General features: G+C 36.7%; 1 protein-coding gene across 3 annotated transcripts in view; it reads right to left on the bottom strand.

Annotated features, from left to right (window-relative positions):
• The window catches only part of DNAJC13 (DnaJ heat shock protein family (Hsp40) member C13), a 123,502-nt gene that overhangs the window by 29,437 nt on the left and 71,048 nt on the right, over window positions 1–23,017 (bottom strand). For all 3 annotated transcript variants that reach the window (XR_001818295.2, XM_017505696.2, XM_017505697.2), the window contains 14 exons: window positions 22,455–22,609; window positions 21,903–21,948; window positions 19,906–20,060; window positions 18,369–18,570; window positions 16,812–16,927; window positions 15,896–15,974; window positions 14,403–14,538; window positions 12,227–12,411; window positions 11,430–11,504; window positions 9,945–10,064; window positions 8,486–8,665; window positions 7,605–7,772; window positions 5,416–5,529; window positions 3,360–3,476 (listed from right to left, as the gene is read on the bottom strand). Coding sequence is in view for 2 of the 3 variants with exons in the window: in XM_017505696.2 (XP_017361185.1) it covers window positions 3,360–3,476; window positions 5,416–5,529; window positions 7,605–7,772; window positions 8,486–8,665; window positions 9,945–10,064; window positions 11,430–11,504; window positions 12,227–12,411; window positions 14,403–14,538; window positions 15,896–15,974; window positions 16,812–16,927; window positions 18,369–18,570; window positions 19,906–20,060; window positions 21,903–21,948; window positions 22,455–22,609 (1,848 nt within the window). In the remaining variant the exon portion in view is untranslated. The remainder of the gene's footprint in view (window positions 1–3,359; window positions 3,477–5,415; window positions 5,530–7,604; window positions 7,773–8,485; window positions 8,666–9,944; window positions 10,065–11,429; window positions 11,505–12,226; window positions 12,412–14,402; window positions 14,539–15,895; window positions 15,975–16,811; window positions 16,928–18,368; window positions 18,571–19,905; window positions 20,061–21,902; window positions 21,949–22,454; window positions 22,610–23,017) is intronic.

The raw sequence follows: 23,017 nt of genomic DNA, 5'->3' as shown, positions 1-23,017 counted from the left end.
TGGAGCCTGAAATCCTCCCTGATGGAGACCATGACTTGAAGCGCTGTCAGTATGTGACCGAGAAGGTGCTGGCTGCTGTCTACAAGGCTCTGAGCGACCACCACATCTACCTGGAAGGCACCTTGCTGAAGCCCAACATGGTTACCCCAGGCCACGCCTGCACTCAGAAGTTTTCTCACGAGGAGATTGCCATGGCAACTGTCACAGCACTTCGCCGCACAGTTCCCCCCGCTGTCCCTGGTGAGGCCCACACTCTCATCTTGACACATAGGCAGTAGATGAGCTCCACCCATGACCCTATGCCCATCTGGCAGATTTCCATGGCAGCTTCTACCAGCTCCTGCCAGCTTCCTGGGTCTCTGACCACAGCCCCTCCCACCTCTCGCCCCTGCTCCCCAGGGATCACCTTCCTTTCTGGAGGCCAGAGTGAGGAGGAGGCATCCATCAACCTCAACGCCATCAACAAGTGCCCCCTGCTGAAGCCCTGGGCCCTGACCTTCTCCTATGGCCGAGCCCTGCAAGCCTCTGCCCTGAAGGCCTGGGGTGGGAAGAAGGAAAACAAGGCGGCGGCGCAGGAGGAGTACATCAAGTGCGCCCTGGCCAACAGCCTCGCCTGTCAAAGAAAGTACACCCCAAGCGGTCAGGCTGGGGCTGCTGCCAGCGAGTCCCTCTTCATCTCTAACCATGCCTACTAAGCGGAGGTGTTCCCAGGCTGCCCCCAACACTCCAGGCCCCGCCTCCTCCCACACTCTTGAAGAGGCCTCCTGCTCCGGGGCTTCAAACTGGCTTGCCCACGCTCTTGCCTCCCTTGTGACAGTTGTGTGTGGTGTCGTCTGTGAATGCTAACTCCATCACCCTTTCCAGCACATTGCCAATAAACAGCTATTTAAGGGGGAAAACAAAACAAAACAAAAAAAACCTATGTACATTACCTTAACTAAAAAATACTATCAATCATCTGAGCCTTCAGCAAGTCAATCTTTTTGCTAGTGGGAGTGTCAGCTTGATGTTGATAGCTGCTGATTAATCAGGGTGGTGCTGCAGAAGGTTGGGTGGCTTCTCAAAGTAAAACAATGAAGTCTGCTGTATCAAATGGTTCTTCCTTTCATGAAAGATTTCTTTGTAGCATGTGATCTGATTGACAACAGTTTATTCACAGGAGAACTTCAAAATTGAAGTCCATCCTCCCAAACTCTGCTGCTGCAACTCAGTTCATGTAATATACTAAATCATTTGTTGTCATTTCAACAACGTTCACAGCATCACAAGGAGATTTCATCTCAAAAACCACTTTCTTTGCTTATGCACAAGAAGCAACTCCTTATCTGTTTAAGTTTTATCATGAGATTCCAGCAACTGAGTCACATATTCAGGCTCTCCTTCTAACTAGTTCTCTTGCTAGTTCCAGCCCATCTGCAGTGACTTCCTCCACTGGAATCTCGAACTTCTCAAAGCCATCCATGAGACCCAGAAACAATTTCTTCAAACTCCTGTTGATATTTTTTACCCCTCCCATGAATCTCAAATGTTCTTGGGCATCTAGAATGATGAATCCTTTCCAGAAGGTTTTCAATTTACTTTGCCCACATCCATTAGAGGAATCACTATCTATGGCAGTTACAGATGTATGATATGTATTTCTAAAATAACAAGATGTAAAAGTTGAAATTTCTTGATCCATGGGCTGCAAAAATGGACGCTGTATTAGCAGGTATGAAAACATTAATCTCCTTGTACATCTCCATAAGAGTTCTTGGGTGACGAGGCGCATTGTTAATGAGCAGTAGTATTTTGAAAGCAATCTTTTTCTCTGAGCAGGTCTCCACAGTGGGCTTAAAATATTTGGTAAAACATATCACAGGCAGATGTGCTGTCATCCAGGCTTTGTTGTTCCATTTATAGAGCACAGGCAGAGCAGATTTAATTTCATTTTTAATAATTTCAACTTTTACTTTAGATTTGGGGGTACATGTACAGACTTGTTACCTGGGATACTGAAGTTTGTGGTATGACTGTCACCCAGTTATGGAGTATAGTACCCAATAGTTTTTCAAACTTGACCACCCCCTCTTCCCTCTAGTAGTCTCCAGTGTCTACTGTAGCCACCGTTATGTCCATAAGTACCCACTGTTTAGCCCCCACTTACAAGTGAGAACATATTAATCATAATTCTTAAAGTTCCTAGGATTTTCAGAAGGGTAAATGAGCACTGGCTTCAACTTAAAAGTCAGCAGCTGTATTAGCCTCTACCAAGACAGTCAACTTGTCCTTTGAAGCTTTGAAGCCAGACATTGTTCCTCTGTAGCTAAATGCTAGATAGATGGCATCCTCTCCCAACAGAAGGCATTAGAACCTTGTAGTGTAGCAACCTTCAATTATCTTAGTCAAGTTTCTGGATAACTTGCTGCAGCCTCTCCATCAGTACTTGCTGCTTCACTTTGCACTTTTATGTTATGGAGGCAGCTTTTCTCCTTAAACATCACGAACCAACCCCCTTAGCTTCAAACTTTTCTTCTGCAGCTTCCTTACTCTCTTTCAGCCTTCACAGAGTTAAAGAGTTATGGCCTTGCTCTCAATTACCCTTTGTCTTAAGATAATGTTGTGGCTTATCTCTTATCCAAATCATTAAAACTTTCCACATATCAGCAATAAGCCTGTTTCAGTTTCTTACCATTCATGTATTCACTGGAAAAGCACTTTTAATTTTCTTCAAGAACTTTTCTTTGCACTCACAACTTGGCTGTGTAGCACAGGAGGCATAGCTTTAGGCCTGTATCAGCTTTTGACAAGCCTTTCTCATCAAGCTTAATCATTTTTAGCTTTTGATTTAAAGTGAGAGACTTGCAACTCTTCCTTTCACTTGAACACTGAGAGGCCACTGTAGGGTTATTAACTGGCCTAATTCCAATATTGTTTACTCTGGGAATAGGGAGGCCAGAGGAGAGGGAGACTGACGAATGGCTGGTTGGTGGAACAGTCCAGAACACATACATTACTGAAGAAGTTCACTATTGATGAACTTCATCATGTTGCTATTATTGTTTACGTAAGACAATAATAGCAACATCACTGATCAAAGATCACCATAACAGATGTAATAATGAAAAAGTGTGAAATACTGAATTACCAAAATGTGAGACAAAGACATGAAGTGAACACATGCTGTTGGAAAAATGGTGCCAACAGGCTTGCTTGGCACAGGGTTGCCACAAATCTTCAATTTGTCTTTTTTTAAAAAAGAAGCATAGTAAAGAAAGTGCAATAAAATGAAGTTTGCCTCTATACAGTGTGAATAAACTAGTAACCTTCAGTAACAAATGATCAAAGGTATCAGATAAAATTAAAAGCAGAAAGCTTACCTCCAGTTGGAAAGTAGGGACTTCATTATACACCCTAACAAAAATCTCCCCTACAATAAGTTCTTTGGCATGATCACTGTAGACAAATTCTGATCCATAAGTTTTGTCACAATCACCCTTTTTAAAAGATGAAAATAGACTGTTAGATGTAAATCTATCCATCTTCATTTTAATAACTTAACAAATAATTCAAGAGATCTATGTATTTTCTAGAGGAAAAATGTGGTGTGATACATGTCACAGCACTTAATGCAATGTTAATGTTAATAACCAATAAAATGACTTTGGAATAGGCATGGAATTACATTATAATTTTTTATTCCAAATATTATTAACTCATTTTAAAATTTCAAAGGATCACAGAGGTCAGCTAACAAAGGTCTTAGAGGCAGAGTTTATGAAGCAAGTATGACACTTTATTCTTCTCACTCAACTCAGCAGATATCAGACCTAGTAAGACGAAGGATGACAGAGCTGAGAAATGAGCATATTTGGACAGGGTTTTAAAAAGTAATACACTTAACAAAAGTGCTGGGAAACAATCTCTGATTTAAAAAAGGGCAATTATGTAGTTGGAAAAACAAAGAAGTTTTCATTTAAGGAAAAAGAAAAAGAAAAGAGGAATGGGAGAAAAACAGTCCTAATGAAGATTAAGACTGAAACCTAAAGGAGTTTAGGTTGGACTAACATAACATATGAAAGTGTACAATAAATTATAAAATGCTAAACAAAGAGAAGATGTTCTTGTGTCAATTCTGGTAAAAGATAATGCATAGAAGGCTGAGTGTGGTGGCTCATGCCTGTAATCCCATCGCTTTGGGAGGCTGAGGCAGGCGGATCACCTGAGGTCAGAAGTTCGAGACCAGCCTGACAACATGGAGAAACCCTGTCTCTACTAAGAACACAAAATTAGCTGGGCATGGTGGCACATGCCCGTAATCCCAGCTACTTGGGCAGCCGAGGCAGGAGAATCGCTTGAACCTGGGAGGCGGAGGTTGTGAGGAGCTGAGATCGTGCCATTGCACTCCAGTCTGGGCAACAAGAGTGAAACTCCGTCTCAAAAAAAAAAAATGTAAAGAAATGTGAGATCTTTTCTCCCTAGCTCTGTAATTCTCAAAAATTTTATCTTATAAAGAGGTCCAGGTGACTAAAATGGAATGAACTCAAAAACTCTAAAAAACTGACATATTACAGTAATAGTTACTCTAATTTCCAAAGCCACAAACAAAATTATCTTCAAAATCATCGAGACTCAACCATCTAGTGTATAGATTATCCAAGTGTTCTTCTTATTGCCAATCCTACTGCTTTTGTGTTTTTCATGGCTTAGTAATAGCTTCTCCACTAGAAAGTGGTAGGGTAGAAAAAATGTTCAGTTTTGATAATGGAAAGCAATTTTCACTTACTAGGGAAAAGAGGCTGACATGGACTAAAATAAGTTTTCTGGGTTCAAAAACTGGTTAAAATAGAAGACAGCTGCAAATAAATGGTAACAACAATAAAAAAATCCTTATGCGTAACTACATACAACACAATGGTCTTCTTAAATGGGCCAAATATTAGGCGGCAGAAAGCCAAACTGATTGACGCTAAACAGAGAAACAGAGGCTTGCCCTTTTTTTTGGAGACAGAGTCTTGCTCTTGTCCCCCAAGCTGTAGTACAGTGGCCTGATTATTTAGAGACAGAGTCTCACTCTGTTGCCCAGGCTGGAGTGCAATGGTGCGATCTCGGCTCACTGCAACCTCCACCTCCCAGGTTCAAGCAATTCTCCTGCCTCAGCCTCCTGAGTAGCTGCGATTACAGGCATGCACCACCACACCCGGCTAATTTTTCTATTTTTAGTAGAGACAGAGTTTCACCAGGTTGGCCAGCCTGATCTCCAACTCCTGACCTCAGGTGATCCACTCACCTCAGCCTCCCAAAGTGCAAGGATTACAGGTGTGAGCCACTGCACCTGGCCTGAAATAGTGAATTTCTGTTCTAATCAATACTGTTCTATTTCCAGAGCTTCCATCAGAATAAATTACCCAATAAATTTATAAAACAATAACATACTTTTTTAATCATGTTTTCTTGTTGGGATTCAAGAAATTCAAGTAATTCTGCTCTTGTAGAATTGTTCCATATTAAGTAGGGACTTTCTGTATTGCTGTTAAGCATCTTCAAAATCTAGAAGACAATATTACTGTTTTATAACATTTAGTGAAAGAAACTGACATTATCACTTATTAAAAATGTCTATTATATGCCAAACACTATAATAGTTAGCTATAATATAATGGATTTCAATAAGTATCTCAATAATTCTAACAAGTTTGTTGATATGATCCATTTTGTGGCTACGAAAAACCAAGGCTGCAATTCATTAAAATTATTTGTCCCCAGGTCTTACAACTGGTAACTGGTGAAACTGGGATTTGAAATTGAGTCTGACTTCAACATTCTCAAAATCTGTGTGCCATGGTGAAATTCAGTATTGTTATGTTAAAGTATTTAATAAACACACTGTGAGTATAAGCTTGAAATGAATCACAACATAATAGCTTTACACACGTGTTTGAAAAGAAAACCTAAGTCTTTAAGAAGCATACCTGTATGAAGGGAAATAAAATTTATGGGGAGAAAGTCAGATTTTCTTGACCACACCCAGATATTGAAGGCTGTGCATTAGCTCTGCAGGCATAGATTACGACTGCTTAGGCATCTGATGTGCTTTCCTATTGCTGAGCTCTCCTCAATTATAAATGTAAACAGACATTTCACAATTCCTTGAATGTCTGAATAAACATCTTTTACTTTTACAGAGGTCTACTGCTAATAGGAAAACAGAAATATGACCTCCATCTTATACAAAGACATACAAGCCTTGTTTTCAAAAAGTTAACTTCTAGTTAAGTAAAAGGAAAATCCCAAAACTTTGAGACCTGGTAGTTTAAAAAAAAGCATTTTCTTAAATCACGATGGAGCTCATGCCAACAATTAATTTTGAAATGCTATAAAATTTTTCAGTGGGAGTGGCTATAGAAGTTAATCTTTTGTTGGCATTTCTGGAGAGAATGCTTTTACTCAGCAAAATGTATCACATTCATGAGCACAAAGTCCAGGAAAATAAGATCAAGAGTGGTCCCTGGTAGTCTAGTGTTTAGGAAAAATAGTAAAAAAATGAAAAACAAAAACAAAAACAAAACAAGATTAAAAAAAGTAAAAACAAACAACAGTGGCATCTAGAGCTATTGCCTTTCACACACTGGGGAATGAAAACTGGACTCAATCAGATTGGATTAAAAACAAATAAGCTGTTTAAGTTATATTTTGGAAATGTGAGGAGTTTTTCACCTACAAAAGTAACAGTTCATCATTAGAGAAAACAGAAGAAAAATAGACTGTAATTCTGCCATTCAGGAATAATTAGTTAATATATTGGTACAAATCAATCAATTCATTCATTTTGTTATACCAAAAATAGCATCTAGTGTTTTCATTGAAAATCTTTTAGTGTCTTTCAGTACTCTTTTTACAATTAAAGGATAATAGTAATGTATTTAATGGATTTCTATAGTTTATCTAATTCTTTAATGTTACATTCTTAAGATTGTTTCTCTACAATCCTTGCAAAAGAAGTTAAAAGAGGTCAAGAGATCTATATGATTTTTGTAATGCATCTATGTATGTACATAGATATGTATACGTGTATATGTGTATATATTTACTTTCAGGATTCTAAATCTGCGTCTGAATAAGCTATGGCTTCCAATAAACAGCTTGAAATAGACTCTGGGTCTCATGTCTCCCAGTAGTCTGCCATTGTGAAACACCAACTTCACTCTCTTGTCCTGTCCCTTTGTGACTCAAGGTTGGTAAGACTTGTGATGAGCTCCACAGCTGAGAAAGTTAATGTGCCCTTGCAAAAACTGGACTTGTAGAACTGACATCATTAGCATCAATCCAGCATAAAGTGAATTTCTTGATTGAGAGAACAAGCATGTAAACATTCTTAATTTTTAGGTTTCCTATATCAATATTATAGTATTACTTTACTGCTTAAAGGATCTTGCACTATTTATTAAAACCAGAACTGACATCATTAGCATCAATCCATTATAAAGTGAATTTCTTGATTGAGAGAACAAGCATGTAAACATTCTTAATTTTTAGGTTTCCTATATCAATATTATAGTATTACTTTACTGCTTAAAGCATCTTGCACTATTTATTAAAACCAAGGCTACCTCTGAAGCACATACCTCAGTCACACTAGCCACAGCAAGTTTTCTAGCAACATAGGGTGTCAGCATGCCAGCTAAACTTTTCCTTATGGTTGGATTTTCTGGAGTTGCTTGTTCTTCAGCCAAATACCCTCCAAGGCGACTCAGAGCATGGACACTCAGTTTGGCAAGGCTGTTGGATACCTCCTGTTATAAAAAAAATTAAGTCATTAAAGTAGAATCTGTTATCTTACATAGGTAATATTATAACTACGGAATCAAACTATATGGAACATATTTAAGAAGGAAAAAGCCAACCAAAAGAGGGGCACAAAAGTACCTAACACTGATATCAGAAAGTTTATGTTAGGGCTTGCTTTTTTATAAGAAGGACCATGAGAATCTATGTACTAATTTATACCCAATGTAGTGTGGAAGCAGCACATTTGATGGTAATGTGGGAAGGCAGAGATAGGTAGGCAGCCCTGCCTGCTAGAAGCACACATTTATAATATGAGCAATAAATGAGAGCACATAAATGAGAGAACCCCCCAAAAAATCTATAAAAATCAGACAAGTACTCAAGTGTTTAGGGGAGCTAGCTTCAATTGCCTGATGGTAACATTATGTTATCCTGTGTTACACAACCATAATTTTGCAATCATAAAGCTGACTCTGAGTAATTAACAAAGTATTTAATTATGTCCAGTATATGCTATTGCAAACTCCCTTGCTTTGAATCCTTTAAGCATAAGCAGTTAAGACTAAAAGTTTTGGGGCTTAAAGAACAATAAACCTAATTTTCCTGAAAAACAGTTTATTTCTGGGGACTCTGGATAGCTGCAGCTTTCCTTTGCATTACTTTAGCACCAATCTATGGTTTGGGTTCAAATTCAGTATTAAAGCAACAATAAAGTTACCTGTTGGTTTGTTTCTTCACTTTTCTGAATGCCACTCTCTTCTAGGGTATAGTCATAATTAAACAGGAAACCAAGAAGATACCACAAAATTCCAGCCTGAAATAGGTGTGTCTGTAGCCAGAAATCCACAGCAAAAGAACTGACACATTCTACTCCAAGAGCAGCTACCCGGGGAATACTCTGAGAGAAGAATGAGAGAATTAGTTGTTATACAGTTAAAAAAAAAAAAAAGCTTCTAAGAGGAGCTAGTTATACATGTATGTCAAGCTAACCACCTTATTTGTAAGCTATTTACCTCTTCTTCTGTTTTCGAATCTAATTTAAATCTGAATCCTATATCCTTTAAAGCCTAAAATAAAAAGTGACCTCATGATCAGATACCAGAATAACTACCTTGAAGGCTAGTGTCAGAAGACTTGGGAATAGTTTCCTGTTTCATTTCTTGTATTTTTAATTTTTAAAAATAGTGACATGGCATCAACAGCAACTTACATGCCACAATCTTAAACATACCAACGATATCTTTTGTGCAGTTTTAAGAATTTATTTATATCAGAGTTTCTATTCTGTAATCAAATGCTGTACACATCCAGTAGGTATAGGTGAGGAGATATTTTCATCAGTTCCTTTACTTCTTGATGCTTTAGTAACGAAGTATTTACCAAGTACTTAGCATCTCAATCCTGTTTTATTCAAGACAACTCTCACTCTGCCCAGTTACCTAAGATGTCTCTCTCTCCCTCCCAGTCAGTCATTTATCACATCTACCCACTGTCAGCCTTCCTCAGCAGTTCTGGATTGGAAGGAAATAGTATCCCTAAAGCCTTTCCCACCAAGGAGTGCATGAACTCTCCAGTTTTCAGGTTTTATATGCCCCCCACCGATCTTTTTTTTTTTGGAAACAGAGTCACTCTGTTGCCCAGGCTAGAGTGCAGTGGCACAATCTAGGCTCATTGCAACCTCTGCTTCCCAGGTTCAAGCAACTCTCATGCCTCAGCCTCCCGAGTACCTGGGATTATAAACACACATCATCACACCCGGCTAATTTTGGTATTTTTTGTAAACAGGGTTTTGCAATGTTGGCCAGGCTGGTGATCTGCCCACCTCGGCCTCCCAAAGTGCTGGGATTACAGGGGTGAGCCACTGCATTGGCCTGGGCCTTTGCTTTTAATAGACTTATTTAGTCCAGGCTTCTCTTTTCTCCCTGCCACTCATTCTTATGTTCAAATGTGACCCACTTCCCTTTAGATGTATCACTTCAGTCTTATTCTTTGTAGGCCAACCTAGAAACAAAGTCTCCACTTACAACAAGGCATCTGTGAAAAACAATTTTAGAGATCAAAATAATTTACTTACAAAAAACTTTGGGAAAACAATGTGCTTATAAATTAGGAAGTGGCTATTTGACAAAAAGACAGTTTTCTCTCTGTATCCAGAAAGTATTAAAGATTAACTTTACCTTGCCAAAATATAGTACCCGACAGAGATCCCTGATGATACTAGGCATTTCTGTGATCTTCTCTCGGCATTCTTCAAACTGGGCAGCCACACTATAGCATTTACTTATGTGTCCACACACCTGCAGACAACACAACAGAGCAAAACACCAGTAGAGTTACATGGACATCCCTTATTTAAGACATTAGAAATGCAGGGATTTGTGAATAATGCTTAATGGTATACACAATGCTCCAAAATTAAACAGAACATTTTTATTATATCCCCAGTCTTTCTCATTAAGATTTCCTATAAATGCTGGGATAGTTGGCAAACCACAGCCACTACAACCCATGGGCAAAACTGACCATGGACTTTGTACTGCCAAGGAGCTAAGAATGGATTTTAGATTTCTAAAGGGCTGTAAAAAAATCACTAAAGAAAATGTAATAGACATTATGAAGCCTGAAAGCCTCATATATTTGCTCCCCGGACCTTTATTTTAAAAGTTTGCTGGCCTCTGGATTAAGTTTTTTTGTTTTGTTTTTTTGAGACGGAGTTTCACTCATGTTACCCAGGCTGGAGTGCAATGGCGCAATCTCGGCTCACCGCAACCTCCACCTCCTGGGTTCAGGCAGTTCTCCTGCCTCAGCCTCCTGAGTAGCTGGGATTACAGGCACACACCACCATGCCCAGCTAATTTTTTTGTATTTTTAGTAGAGACGGGGTTTCACCGTGTTGACCAGGATGGTCTCGATCTCTTGACCTCGTGATCCACCCGCCTTGGCCTCNTAGTAGAGACGGGGTTTCACCGTGTTGACCAGGATGGTCTCGATCTCTTGACCTCGTGATCCACCCGCCTTGGCCTCCCAAAGTGCTGGGATTACAGGCTTGAGCCACCGTGCCCGGCCGAGTTATTTTTGTATAGTTTATTAACACAGCAGAATATCACAATTCTATTTACACAGTGCACTTCAAAATAGAAGATGGAACTCAACAGCTGGTACTCAATTGTTTTATATTCTGAATTTTGCTAGCATAAGCAAAAGGCCAAATAAAAAGACATGTTCTACAAAGCTCTTAATGAACTCCTGGTGAATTTCCTATCTTATAACCTTAAACGTTAAGCCAATTAAAATACTAGGGATAGCAGAATGAGAGATGGAAGGTATGTGAAACAAGAATAGCATAAAGCTGGGTGACAGAAACATATGGGTTCAGTAACTATTCTCTAGGATAAAAAACTTAAGCCAACAGATCACAAGTGGTTTAATGCAGTGTTTCTTAAAGTGTGATACACAGACGAGCAGCATCAATGACTCTTGGAAACTTGTTATAAAAACATGCTCTCAGGCCACTGCCCCAGACCCACTAAGTAAGAAACTTGGGGTAGAGTGGAGCTCAGCAACACACAGTTTAATGAGCCCTCCAGTTGATTCTCACATATTTTGAAGTCTGAACCAATGATCTAGTGCAATTTTCTTGGACCCATAGGTTTTAGCCTCACCTGTACTGACATGTCACTTGGTTTACTAGAACGAGTCAAGACAGCCACACAGCGACTAAATGCCTCTTGTAACACCTGCAGAGGAAGAAGTCAGCTATTAACTCTCCATTCCGACTTCAAGTCTGATGAAGGGCCTTTTCTTTTTTTTTTTGAGAGAGTCTCACTTTTTCATCCAGGCTGGAGTACAGTGGTGCCATCGTGGATCACTGCAACCTCCATCTCCCAGGTTCAAGCAATTCTCCTGCCTCAGCTTCCCAAGTAGCTGAGATTACAGGCACCCGCCACCATACCCAGCTAATTTTTATTATTTTAGTAGAGGTGGGGTTTCACCAGGTTGGCCAGGCTGGTCTTAAACTCCTGACCTCAGGTGATCCACCTTCCTTGGCCTCCCAAAGTGTTGGGATTACAGGCGTGAGCCACCTTGTGAAAGGCCTTTCCTAGCAGTAATATAAATAACTTTTACACTGTTAAATATTTGATGCATAAATGTTTGATCAACACTTGTTTAATAGTAAACAAAGGACTCCTAACAGTTTCTTTTTAAGCATTTCTAATAAGCTACTTTGTAAGCCAGTATTATCATTACCAGTTTTGAACTCAATACTTTCCAACTCACATTATGAAATAAAGCTCCATTTCTACCTTTAATTTGGTATAAGAATATAGAGAATATTGTGTTATCTGCTGGAATAAATTAAAGAAATCATCTGCATTTGAACTTGCTAAATTCTTCACTGCCAAGAGTCGTAAAATGTGTGTTAACTGGCTTAAAAAGCACAAAGGTCACTTCGTATTACCTCTAGTCCATTCTCTCTTCTGAGCTCTTCGGCATTGAGGGCTGAACAGTTGACGGTATGGAAAGCGAGTTCTGTAGCCGCAGGCAACAATGGTGATTCTTTTGAGAAAAGGAGATCATCTGAAGTTTCCATTGTTATAGTCCTGATAAGCATGGGGTATCCTGCATATTTATAAGGCTGTAAATCTGAAATAACCAATGGTTAGTTTTAGAAAAACAAAACAAAATTGATCCTGTTGTAGTTTCAATTTTGATGCCATGTTCAATTATACTGCCTTAAAAAATTTTATCTTAACATCTTAAATGTCTAATTCCAGTTTATAAAAAAGAAATTAAAACTACTATAAAGTCCCTTGGATCTTTCCTTTCTAGTAAACTTGGTTGGTTTTTCTAAAATGTTTTCACTAGAAAAATAACATTTTCTAGTAAATTAATTGAACTTGGTGTGTAGTTGTTTTGATCCTTTGCAGAATACCTACTTTCTATGCTGTCCAAGCGATCTTTGTAACTTTTCACCTCTTCATAGACCGCAAGGTAAAGCAAATGCACCAGAAATTCTACTAATATCAATTATACACACATCTTTATAAAAAAAAGAGACTGAGAATACATTTTATTTAAATGATGGTAAATACTTTAAATAAGTTTTCTGGATAACAGGTGCCCTTTTCTGTCTTTCCAGCTGTCTTAAAATAAACTTTGAAAATACTGAATACAATTTCTTACTAAAAGTACAAGACAAAGTTAATTTAATTTTTAAACTACATTTCGTTCATTCCATGTTTTAATAAGTACATTTAAAAGTGAAAACTAGTATACACACATGCCTAATTACTCTGTTCTTTCCATCTTCTCTTTTTAATCTATCCTAGTAGGCAAAGATATGCAAATTAATTGCCTGTGACTTTAAAAGTATCTCTGTAATTTCAACTGAAATCAGCATAAATATTTTCGATTTTTAAGGCTGATCAATAATCTGCCTTAAAACTCATTTCTAAACTGCTTTTTAAAAAAAGGTCCCTTGGAACAGGTCCTAATTTTTCTTAGAAAGAGAAAAAAAGTGACACATACATGGTAAGAAAGAACAGTGAATAGCCAAGTCCTGTCAGATCAGGACCTCCTACCTCAGAACTTCTTGGGTATATACCCTCTTTGGGAAAAGTTAAAGATGACCTTGATAACAGAGAAACCATTATGGGCCATAATTGTAACACATGGTTAATAATTTAGTTATCAGCATTAAAAAACAACCAAGGGTTTTGAAAAAGGTTTCTAAACTCATTTTGATTAGTAGTAAATGCCACAGAGCTTAAATGTATTCTGTTAAATTCATATGTAATCAACTGATCACTATTCTCTTCAATAATCCAACTGCTAGATCCTCAGGATGTCCCCTCCAATACTACAACTGCAACCCCATGTCACCTTTAGTTACCGAACACTCTTCATGCTTATCTCAAATTCCCACAGCCCTCTTCCTTCTCTCTCAAGATTCCAGACCAAATGGCTCTCCCACTTCGTGCTTTAAGTCAAGTTCAGTTCCCAAACCAACAGACATCTGCTATGCTGAACCCAACCCCTCGTCCCCAACAAAGCCTCAAACATTAACATACTCCTGGCTTTCTGGACTGCTACTGTTAGGGCTGCCACGAACGGCTCTGCAATTCATCTATACCTGTGTTCTTCAAACTGTCCCACAGGACAAGAGGGTCCTAAGAGCTACAATAGGAAATAGAAAAGTTTCTACTGCTTTTAAAAAACCTGAATGTTCTTGGTGTTTTTAACCTTTAGAGGCTGTCATATGTCATTTAAGAAAAACATGAAATGATCTTTAAATTCCAGATTCCACTCTAGATCTCATTTAACATGTTTGCTGCTAAATGGCTAAACACAAAAACTAACCAATTAACTCCACAGAATGAAGATGTCATTCAGGAAGGAATAATGAAACCTTGTTAGAAATGCAAAATACTGAAAAACACAGGTATAAAGGGGAAGATATAAAATATTTGAGGCCTTTCTTTAGAAAACTACATTTTCCTTTATGTAGTTAAAATGTAATTCCAAGAGTCTTTTGCAACAATAATTCTAAATCTATTAAAATATGCTGTAGAAACAGGTAGTATGGTACTGGATTAGCTGCAGGGCAAATTAAAATCTGAGAACAGACATCTTACCTTCTTTATGACGGTTGAAGAGGATGCTCTGTGTTTTTAGAATTAAAATTATATTCTCCGGATCTGGTCCATCCACTATTTTTGCTGATTTGGTACATAAAAATTCATATGCTTTATTTACTTTTTCAAACATGTCCTGTATGCAACCAAAGATAATTTCATCTTAATTTGGAAAATCACAAAATTCAACTTAAGACATAGTTGTTTTATATTTTATCAGTAACTTTAGTTATTTTTTAATTTTTTTTATATTAATTCATTTCAACTGTAAAGTAGCTGGTATACTGTCAAAGTGAAACTTTTTCAAATAGTTGTTTACTGACCTCAATATCATTTACTGAAAAATTCTTCAAATAAAAATATTAAATGTATCCTTAAATATATCATGTTAAACACATATATACTAGAGACGGTTTGCGTCTACATAACAAAAATTATGAGCTGTTTATTAGACACTGTGCTAAATGTCATTATCTCATTTAATCCTCAAACAGCCCTGTAAAGTGTGCAGCATTATCCTCATTTTTTACATGAGGATACTGTAACTTAGAGAGAGTAACTTGCTTAAGAACACAAGCTCAATTCGTGGCAGTGGGGAGAGGTACAGCCAGGTCTGTCTCCTAATACTATGCTTTTAAACTGTTACATTTTATGTTCAGTGAATCTCTATGTTGTCAGTATCACATTGTTTTACTACGTAGCTTTATGAAGTGTTTTAATATCTGTTTAAGTCTAGCAATTTAAAAGTGATTTCAAAATTTCTTCCTTTCTTGTATTTTCTCCTAGATGAATCTGAATTAATATGAGACTCTCAAAAAACCACTTGGGGTTTTGATGAAAAATACCTTAAACATATAAAAGTCAGATCTTTTCAATGTCACGACTTCTCATTCAGGAATACTGCCTCTGTTCTGTTTCCAGTAAAAACCACTGACCTTCTAATCAGTGGAAATTATTCCAAGTTCCTAGCAATAGACTATCAGTTCTGGTTTTGGTGGTTCTTACGTGATTTCATCTTTTATGAAACTTCAATGGATGAGGCAGCATCAGGGAATGATGATTTAGAATCTGAACCGAATTTTCTATTTCTTCAGGTAGAGTGATACGAAATTGGATGTCTTAAGAAAAAATTACATAAATTGCCAAAAGCAATCTGAATAGCAATGGTATCACCTACAACCTACAAATGAACTAAGTTCACCTGCATTCCTAATTTTCAATTATTCTTATGATTGCCCATTAGAGTTAACTCTCAAGCAGACATAGATAAGGAGAAACACTAAAACTGGTAAGTTACTAGTCACAAAGGCCACTCTTCTGGTAAACTGAGGGAGAACCATCCATGGAGAAATTATAAAGAATGCTCAATTGTAAAGCAGTGACTGCCTGTCCACAGTGCACTTGGGACAGGGGTAATATATTTTCTCCCACTAAATAATAATAAGAGCAAGAGGAAATTAACCCAATGCCCTAATTCCAACAGCAGTACATACCCTCCCTTCTGGATTCTTATCAGGGTGGTACTTTTGTGCAAGTCTGAAGTAAGCTTTCCTAATCTTGCTCTCATCGTGCCTGTTAAACAGGAAAATTGTTTTATGAATATAGTAAGGCACAAGAAAAAGTATTTACAAAATCATCTAAAATAGTATTTTAAGAATCTTACTTAGATAAAGAATTGTATATGATTATATATTAGGCTTCAAATTAAACCCAGGAAGAATTAAGATGATTTTTTTTCATGTTATCTTTACAGGTGAAAGACAAAATCTAAAAGTTCCCTATGTAAGGTTATCATTTACTTTAAATTATAAAATTGTATTTGAGTAGGAAGAATTATAAAATATTTTTTTAAAAATTCAATAAATTTGTCAAAATGTCCAAAATGCCAATTTCAAATTCTATAATTCTAAGTTATATCAGTCTTGCCAAAAATATACAGTTTTAGTCTATACTTAAGTCTTTCACATCATTTTTCTATAACATACCTGGTCTACTATAAAACTTCACTGATAGTAAGATAAATCTGCATTCTTTCATGATCTGTCATTTGGTGTCCTAGGCATATTGCCATCAAATCTCTTCCTCATGCATAACACAACTTACAAAAGGAAGGGGAAAAATGAATATGTGAATGACTACCACACATCAGATTCTGTGCCAGGTACTCTGCATACATTTTTCCAATTAAGAGAGAAATGAATGTACCAGCAAGAGGAGGACACAATTTGCCTATTAAGTCTGCAATAAATGAAAGTCACACAGATATACTTCCATATGGTTATTCCCAAGGTGTATACATCAAAATATAGGCAAAAGATTTTAAAATGGTTGACTTAAACATAACTTAGTCTTTGATACCAATACTTTAAGGTGGGGCAGACATTTGCTATTGTACTGAAAACAACTCACGGTCCCTGTCCTTGAGGCAGATTAAGCACTTCATAAGCATCATCTATTGACATCATAGGTGGCTTCTTTTCTACTTCTTTCTTCCAGGCATCAAGGGTATCTTTTAGAAGCTTAACCTTAAAGATAAAAGATTAAAATTTACATCAAAGTAAAATTATTTCAGAGTATAATTTTTAAGTTATAGAATTATTGTGCTGTATTTAAATGGATACTTTTAGCTGTCCAGTTAACAGCTTTCTGAAATACAAATAAACAAAATCACCTGAACATTGCTATGTAGTTGGGCAGAGCAAGGTATTTGTTATAAGGCAATATTCCTCTATTTAAAAAATTGTTTTAATTCTCTGCCTATTTGTGTATGTACCTTTAATTTTTAAAGCGTCCAGAAACTATGGAAGACGTCAAAATTAGATGATACGCTGTGGTAAGAAAGCAAGTAGTATATTGTAGTATGTTTCTCAAGGTGATCTAACGTAATTATGGGTATGCTAGCATTCAAACAAATGTAAAGGATACAGAACACAAGGGAGTCTGGTTAGCAAATGGTGGAAAAAAAAAAAAAAAGTTCTAATATTTATTGCCTGCCTACATGCCAAGGAGCTAGGTACTTTATACACTATCAAATTTAATTCTTGTCTATAATTTCACCAATAAGTGAAAGCACCGAGATTCTGAGAGCCAGCTGTGTATTTCCCAGTTAGTAAGTGGTGGGGGTGGATTAAAACCTAGGTCTGACTAGAAAGCCCATATCTAGTATCTCACGTTGAATCCTGAATAAGTACCCGAGTTTTCTTTGGTCACTGCACTGTAAAGAAGCAGTGACTTGTGGTACAAATGGCAATTATTCTGAAATTTTTAGATGGTAATGATAACGGTATAAGTTCCACCATGATGACAGAACAACACGGGCACAGGTGCCCACAGATATCCAAAGACTCAGGTTAGAAGGGTACCAAGGGCACTGTGATCAGGCAGACACTGCTTTCCAATTGAGCAGGTCACATTCATTGCCTCGTATGTGTGCCAGGAATTATGCTTATGTAAATACTTAGTAAGCTACACAAATACCACCAGAGATAGCTGCTATTATTACCAATATTTTAGAGATGAGAACTGAGATTTAGAAAAATTAAGCAATGTACTGCATATTAAATACAGTTATTAAATATTAATGGCCCTGCTGAAACTTAATCCCAGACTGGCTAACTCCAACATCTGTGAGTTTAATCAACCTGTTATAAAGACAAGCTTCCACCAAGCTATTATAGTATATAATACTATGTACATATAATTATATTATCTGCATGAAGTTTGTTTCCTCTTTGTCACAAAAGATCAAGATTGCAATATCCTTAATACCGCCTTAAAAAATTACCTTTCAGCTTGAGATTTACCCAAATATAATGAACTATGCTCAGAGTTGCACAGTGCTTAGCGCTTAAGAAGGAATACTTAAGGAAGCTATTATCCTTCTTTCTGCAGGAGGACAAAATACCCAGAAGTGATTAGATGCTATTTTTATGGCTTAAGGCGGCACAAATTAAACTGCTGACTTACCGGGTCTTTAATTGGCCAATCTGGAAACCGGAGTGTATCACACAGTTGTTTGAGGTAATAAATATTACAAAATAGTTCATTTTCTAGTTGTGGATAGTTGATTACAGGAATGGGACAATACTGATAAAGTGCTCTTGTGTTACTCTGAAGACGAGGTGTGAAATCAGCAAGATGGGCAGCAATCTTCTCTATCATGAGGCGCCTACAATCATAAAAACCTCCATTCAAGCTTTATGAAGGTATCATTTTAAAGAGGTTAAGATAGGTAACCATGCAAGATAATTACATGAATCATCTACAGAATAACTCAATTACTGTCCTATAATGAAAGGTCTTAAATATGTTATTCAGGGCATTTTACCGTATAAAAATGGAAAAAAACTTATCATACTTAACTGTAAAGAAGATCACAGACAAAAGGGCTGATATTCCCAGTCCTTCCTATTAAAAATTCAGCCATTAGAAGGGCAAAAAAGGTACAGCATCTGAATGTGTGAGGGTGTAGCTAGGAAACTCAAGGATGCTATTATCCAAAGAAGCTCACTAGATGGTATTTATTTCAATTAACTTACTGTAGTCTAGGATCTGGCCTCAGCTAAGCAGAAACTTATCAGCACATAGAGCAATACATCTTTTAGATGGGGTCTTATATTAGCCAATCTCAGGGAAAAAACATTACACAGAAGAACTGTGGTGCTAATTTATTAATATTCTTATATATTTTTTTCCCCAATGAAAAATATGACTGCCATACAGAATATATTCAAATTGGTGGCTAATATATGCCAAGCCCATAGGTGAAGAAGTCAAATAACAAGCAGGTGGCACGGAGAGTGTGAAGTCAGTCTGATAAGGAACAGTAATTGACATAGAAGATCTAATGCCATCTAGCTAAGAGAACTCAGGGATTCTCCAAAGAGAGACAGCCTTGACACTGGAACTAAGTGTCAAGTCTTTTCTGAACAGAAACTGGCTGAGCATTGTCATCTGTTTCTGAACCGTTCCTTTTTGTGTTTCCACAGGTTTCTCCTATGGCATTTCCCTGCAAAAAGACATATTTTAGGAACGTTAACCTCCAGATTAAGGACAAAAGATGTTGGTAAGGGAGCCCACATTCTAGAAAAATTTTGGTATCTCTGGTCTGATCCATTGACCCAAATTATGTGGGCATAGTTTTTACTTAGTGAAGTATAGTACTACTTCCTTCATTTTATCCTAATTCCTCATATATATATTATTGGTTCATGACCTAAAATCTTACTAGTTCTATATACTGATTATAGACTTACCAGTGGTTGGTAGTTACTACCAATATATAAAGCTCTATTAAGGTAACAGCAATGTTGTCATATCTTTTTAGAATAGAGAAAATCTTAAGGCCTTATGAAAATTTATCATTTGATTTGGCACCAATGATTACTGTCATCTTAGATTATACAACTAGTGAAAACATTTCTTTTAACAGAAGTCAAACCAGATGGCAAGCAGCAAAGACTTAATTATAAAATACAAATCAATCAATCAACTGGTTATTTACCTCATTTCACTGCTCCAGATTGCTTCTGGGGTATCAAATTCTCCTAGAAAAATCTCAGAAAACTTTTCAGGTTCATAATTTTCTAAGTAACAAACCATTGCTTCAGGTAGAATGTGCCCAAGTATACTTCTCTGAAAAATATCTTGTCCTTTTGTCTTCAAAACAAGACAAAACAAAAGGTAGTCAAAAACACTAAAGTTATCTTTCAATTTTCTAATAAATGATTTATGGTTAGAGAACATTTTTAAGAAAAGGACACAACTGGAACAAATTGCTTTTATGCTTCAGGCATGTTGATGGAAACAGCAAAATGTGAAGTGGATGGTGTCTAGTACAAACTGGCTTGGCATTAGCTCTAAGGCAGAACCAACAGCCTCTGGCCCTGCAGTAGTCTCAGTGTTAAATGTCAGAAGCTGCCATTATTATTTAGGACAACTGGCCTTTGACCATGTGTAACAGTAATGGACAACAGAAGGAATATGCCAGGAAGATTTACATCAGTTATACTGCATTATATTGTTGAAAGGTCCTACTTATACTTGCTTCTGTTTTCAAAAATAAATTCAGAAGATCATTAAGAGCCTCTCCTCATGAAATGCAGCTAGGATTTAGATGGAGAATTTCTACTTAAAAGTAATTATAATTAACTGTTTTGAGAAGTCCTTATTCCTCTGGCAGGCCAAATGGGGTCAGGATAATGACCATACTCAATTTTAAACTCATTTATTTACTCAATGAAAATAAAATCCCAAGGGCTAGGATTTATACAAATATATGCTTTCCTTATTTCCTTCTAGGCAACTTTAAGACATTTTACTTGTCTAAGATAAAACAAAGAGACAAGGGAAAAAACCCAAAATACGGTTTTATCACATGGTGCAAAGACAAATTAGAAGATGAACATTTTCAGGCTTTCGACTAATAAGAGTAACAAACTCACTATCTGTTAAACTTTGGGGTAAAGAATTCCTAGTTACATTCTTGAATACTATCATTTGGTAATTCCTACATCTAGACTTGTGCTATAAACACTGTTCTGCTATAATTATTCAAAATACTGTTAGCTGAAATATCATTTTTAATATAAAGTTTGGAAAAAATTACGTTATGTATAACTGCACAGATATAAAGTAGAAAAGAATGCCCAAATGTCTAATACTATATTAAGATACTATCACTGGAGACTTTTTAAACTTGTTTATATTCTCATTTTCTATTTGTATAAACCTGGGGAGATTATGCTGCCATAGGCATCTTTAGACAAATGGGTCACTTTCTAGGACTTCATTGGCTGCTCTATAAAACATACAGTTTAGTGTCTGTCAAGGTGGTGCAACATTCCTTTGTTAGTCTTCTAAATGGTGGTCTGCTTTTGTTTATTATTCTGCTCAATATGATCCCCCCAAAAAGTCAATGCTCCATGAAAAGCTGAACATATTTCAAAACACCCGCAGTTTCCTTTCTTTTCACAATCAGTATCTCTTTGGAAAATGTAGGCATTAAGTTTAGGTTGTCAAAACTACCTAAATAAGTCTCCTATTTTTTAATTCCCAGCTTAACTCCTCAGTAAAATGACAAGAACACTTGAGAGCATGTGAAAAATTAAGCAGCTTCAAAAAAGAAACCTAGCACTTCTGCCACCTTGGAATCTTAAAAGGCTGAAGTCTTCCTGAATCTTAGCTGATGATGCAAGACTCAGGTATATAATGAATTATTTGTGAAAATCACCAATCTAAATCTTATACAAAGAGAAAAACTTATATTCACGGAGGTGTCAGGCTATAATTTGGAGTTGCAATTTCAATATTATGTCTAATGGACTTTAAAAATAGTAGCTTAGACTTTGTATGCGCAAGGTATCACAAACAATGTAAGAACGGAATAAAACAATACCTGCCCTCAATCACTTGTGATATAGTAAACACATACAGCTCAGGAAACTTTACAGTGCCAAAACAGCTTACCCAAGGTTAAGTATTCAGAGTAATCTGGCTTACCTCTTCTGACTTGAAAGCCTGTTTGGTATGCGTGTATTTCAAAAATCTAGAAAGAAAAATTAATTATCAGATATAGAAATTGATTTAGTTTTTGTAACAATTTTCTAAAGGCTAGATTTTTTATAGCTAAATAAAAGTCACAAATGGCAACTCACATAAACCCACATTCCCAAATTATTTAATTTCTGATTAAAGCAAGACTTTAAATAAACTAGATTTTTAAAATGTAGTCTTATTAAAGCTTCTGACAATATAAAATTATTAAATTTTAAGAAAAAGCAAAATGTAAAACTACATGTACTATATGAATACAGTTGTATTAAATACATACTTAAATACTAAATAATATATTCTTAGGCTAGATGGGGTATAGTGGTGTAATTCTGAGTAATATTCCCCCATTCTACTTTCCAAGTCTTTAGACATGTACTTAAAGAGCTTTTATAGTAAAAATTTTAATGAAAGCAGTGATGTACTCACAAAAACTTCATTAAATCAGTCCATGTACAACTCAAATAATACTTTTAAGTAGATTACCCTTAAAGTTCTTACCGAGCAACAGGAAGTACATTGGAACCGGTGTACATCATGATAAAGAAAAATACTCCACTCAGATAAAGGCGGGGTAACTGTGGGTTATCTTGCATGATATGGTATAACAAAATAGCAACCTTCTCAACAAGGATAGGGTCAAAGGTCAGCAGTAGCTGAAAAAGAATTAAAATGTTTTATTGAGTTATAAAAAACCTGCATCATTATTCATTTTAGGTTTTTTATTTCATATCCTTAGGTTATAGCTCCTTATGTAAGTTATAAAATAAAAACCCATGGGAGTCAGTAAGCTCATCTACCAGACCCACAACAGATTTAAAAAGAATTCACATTACTTTTCTACAACATTCAATGCAGAAAATCAATTGAGAATTGATCAAAACATATTCAGAAAAAGCCCAAACATGCCTGAAGCCAGTTTTGTCATAATGTTACAGACAACACTGCTTCATATGCAAGAATCTTCCTAAAAAGACTTCTGGCTGGGCGCGGTGGCTCAAGCCTGTAATCCCAGCACTTTGGGAGGCAAAGGCGGGTGGATCACGAGGTCAAGAGATCGAGAC

This window comes from Cebus imitator, unplaced genomic scaffold (genome assembly GCF_001604975.1).
Source record: "Cebus imitator isolate Cc_AM_T3 unplaced genomic scaffold, Cebus_imitator-1.0 Scaffold340, whole genome shotgun sequence".
Lineage (NCBI taxonomy): Eukaryota > Metazoa > Chordata > Mammalia > Primates > Cebidae > Cebus > Cebus imitator.
This window is presented reverse-complemented; position numbering and strand designations above follow the sequence as displayed.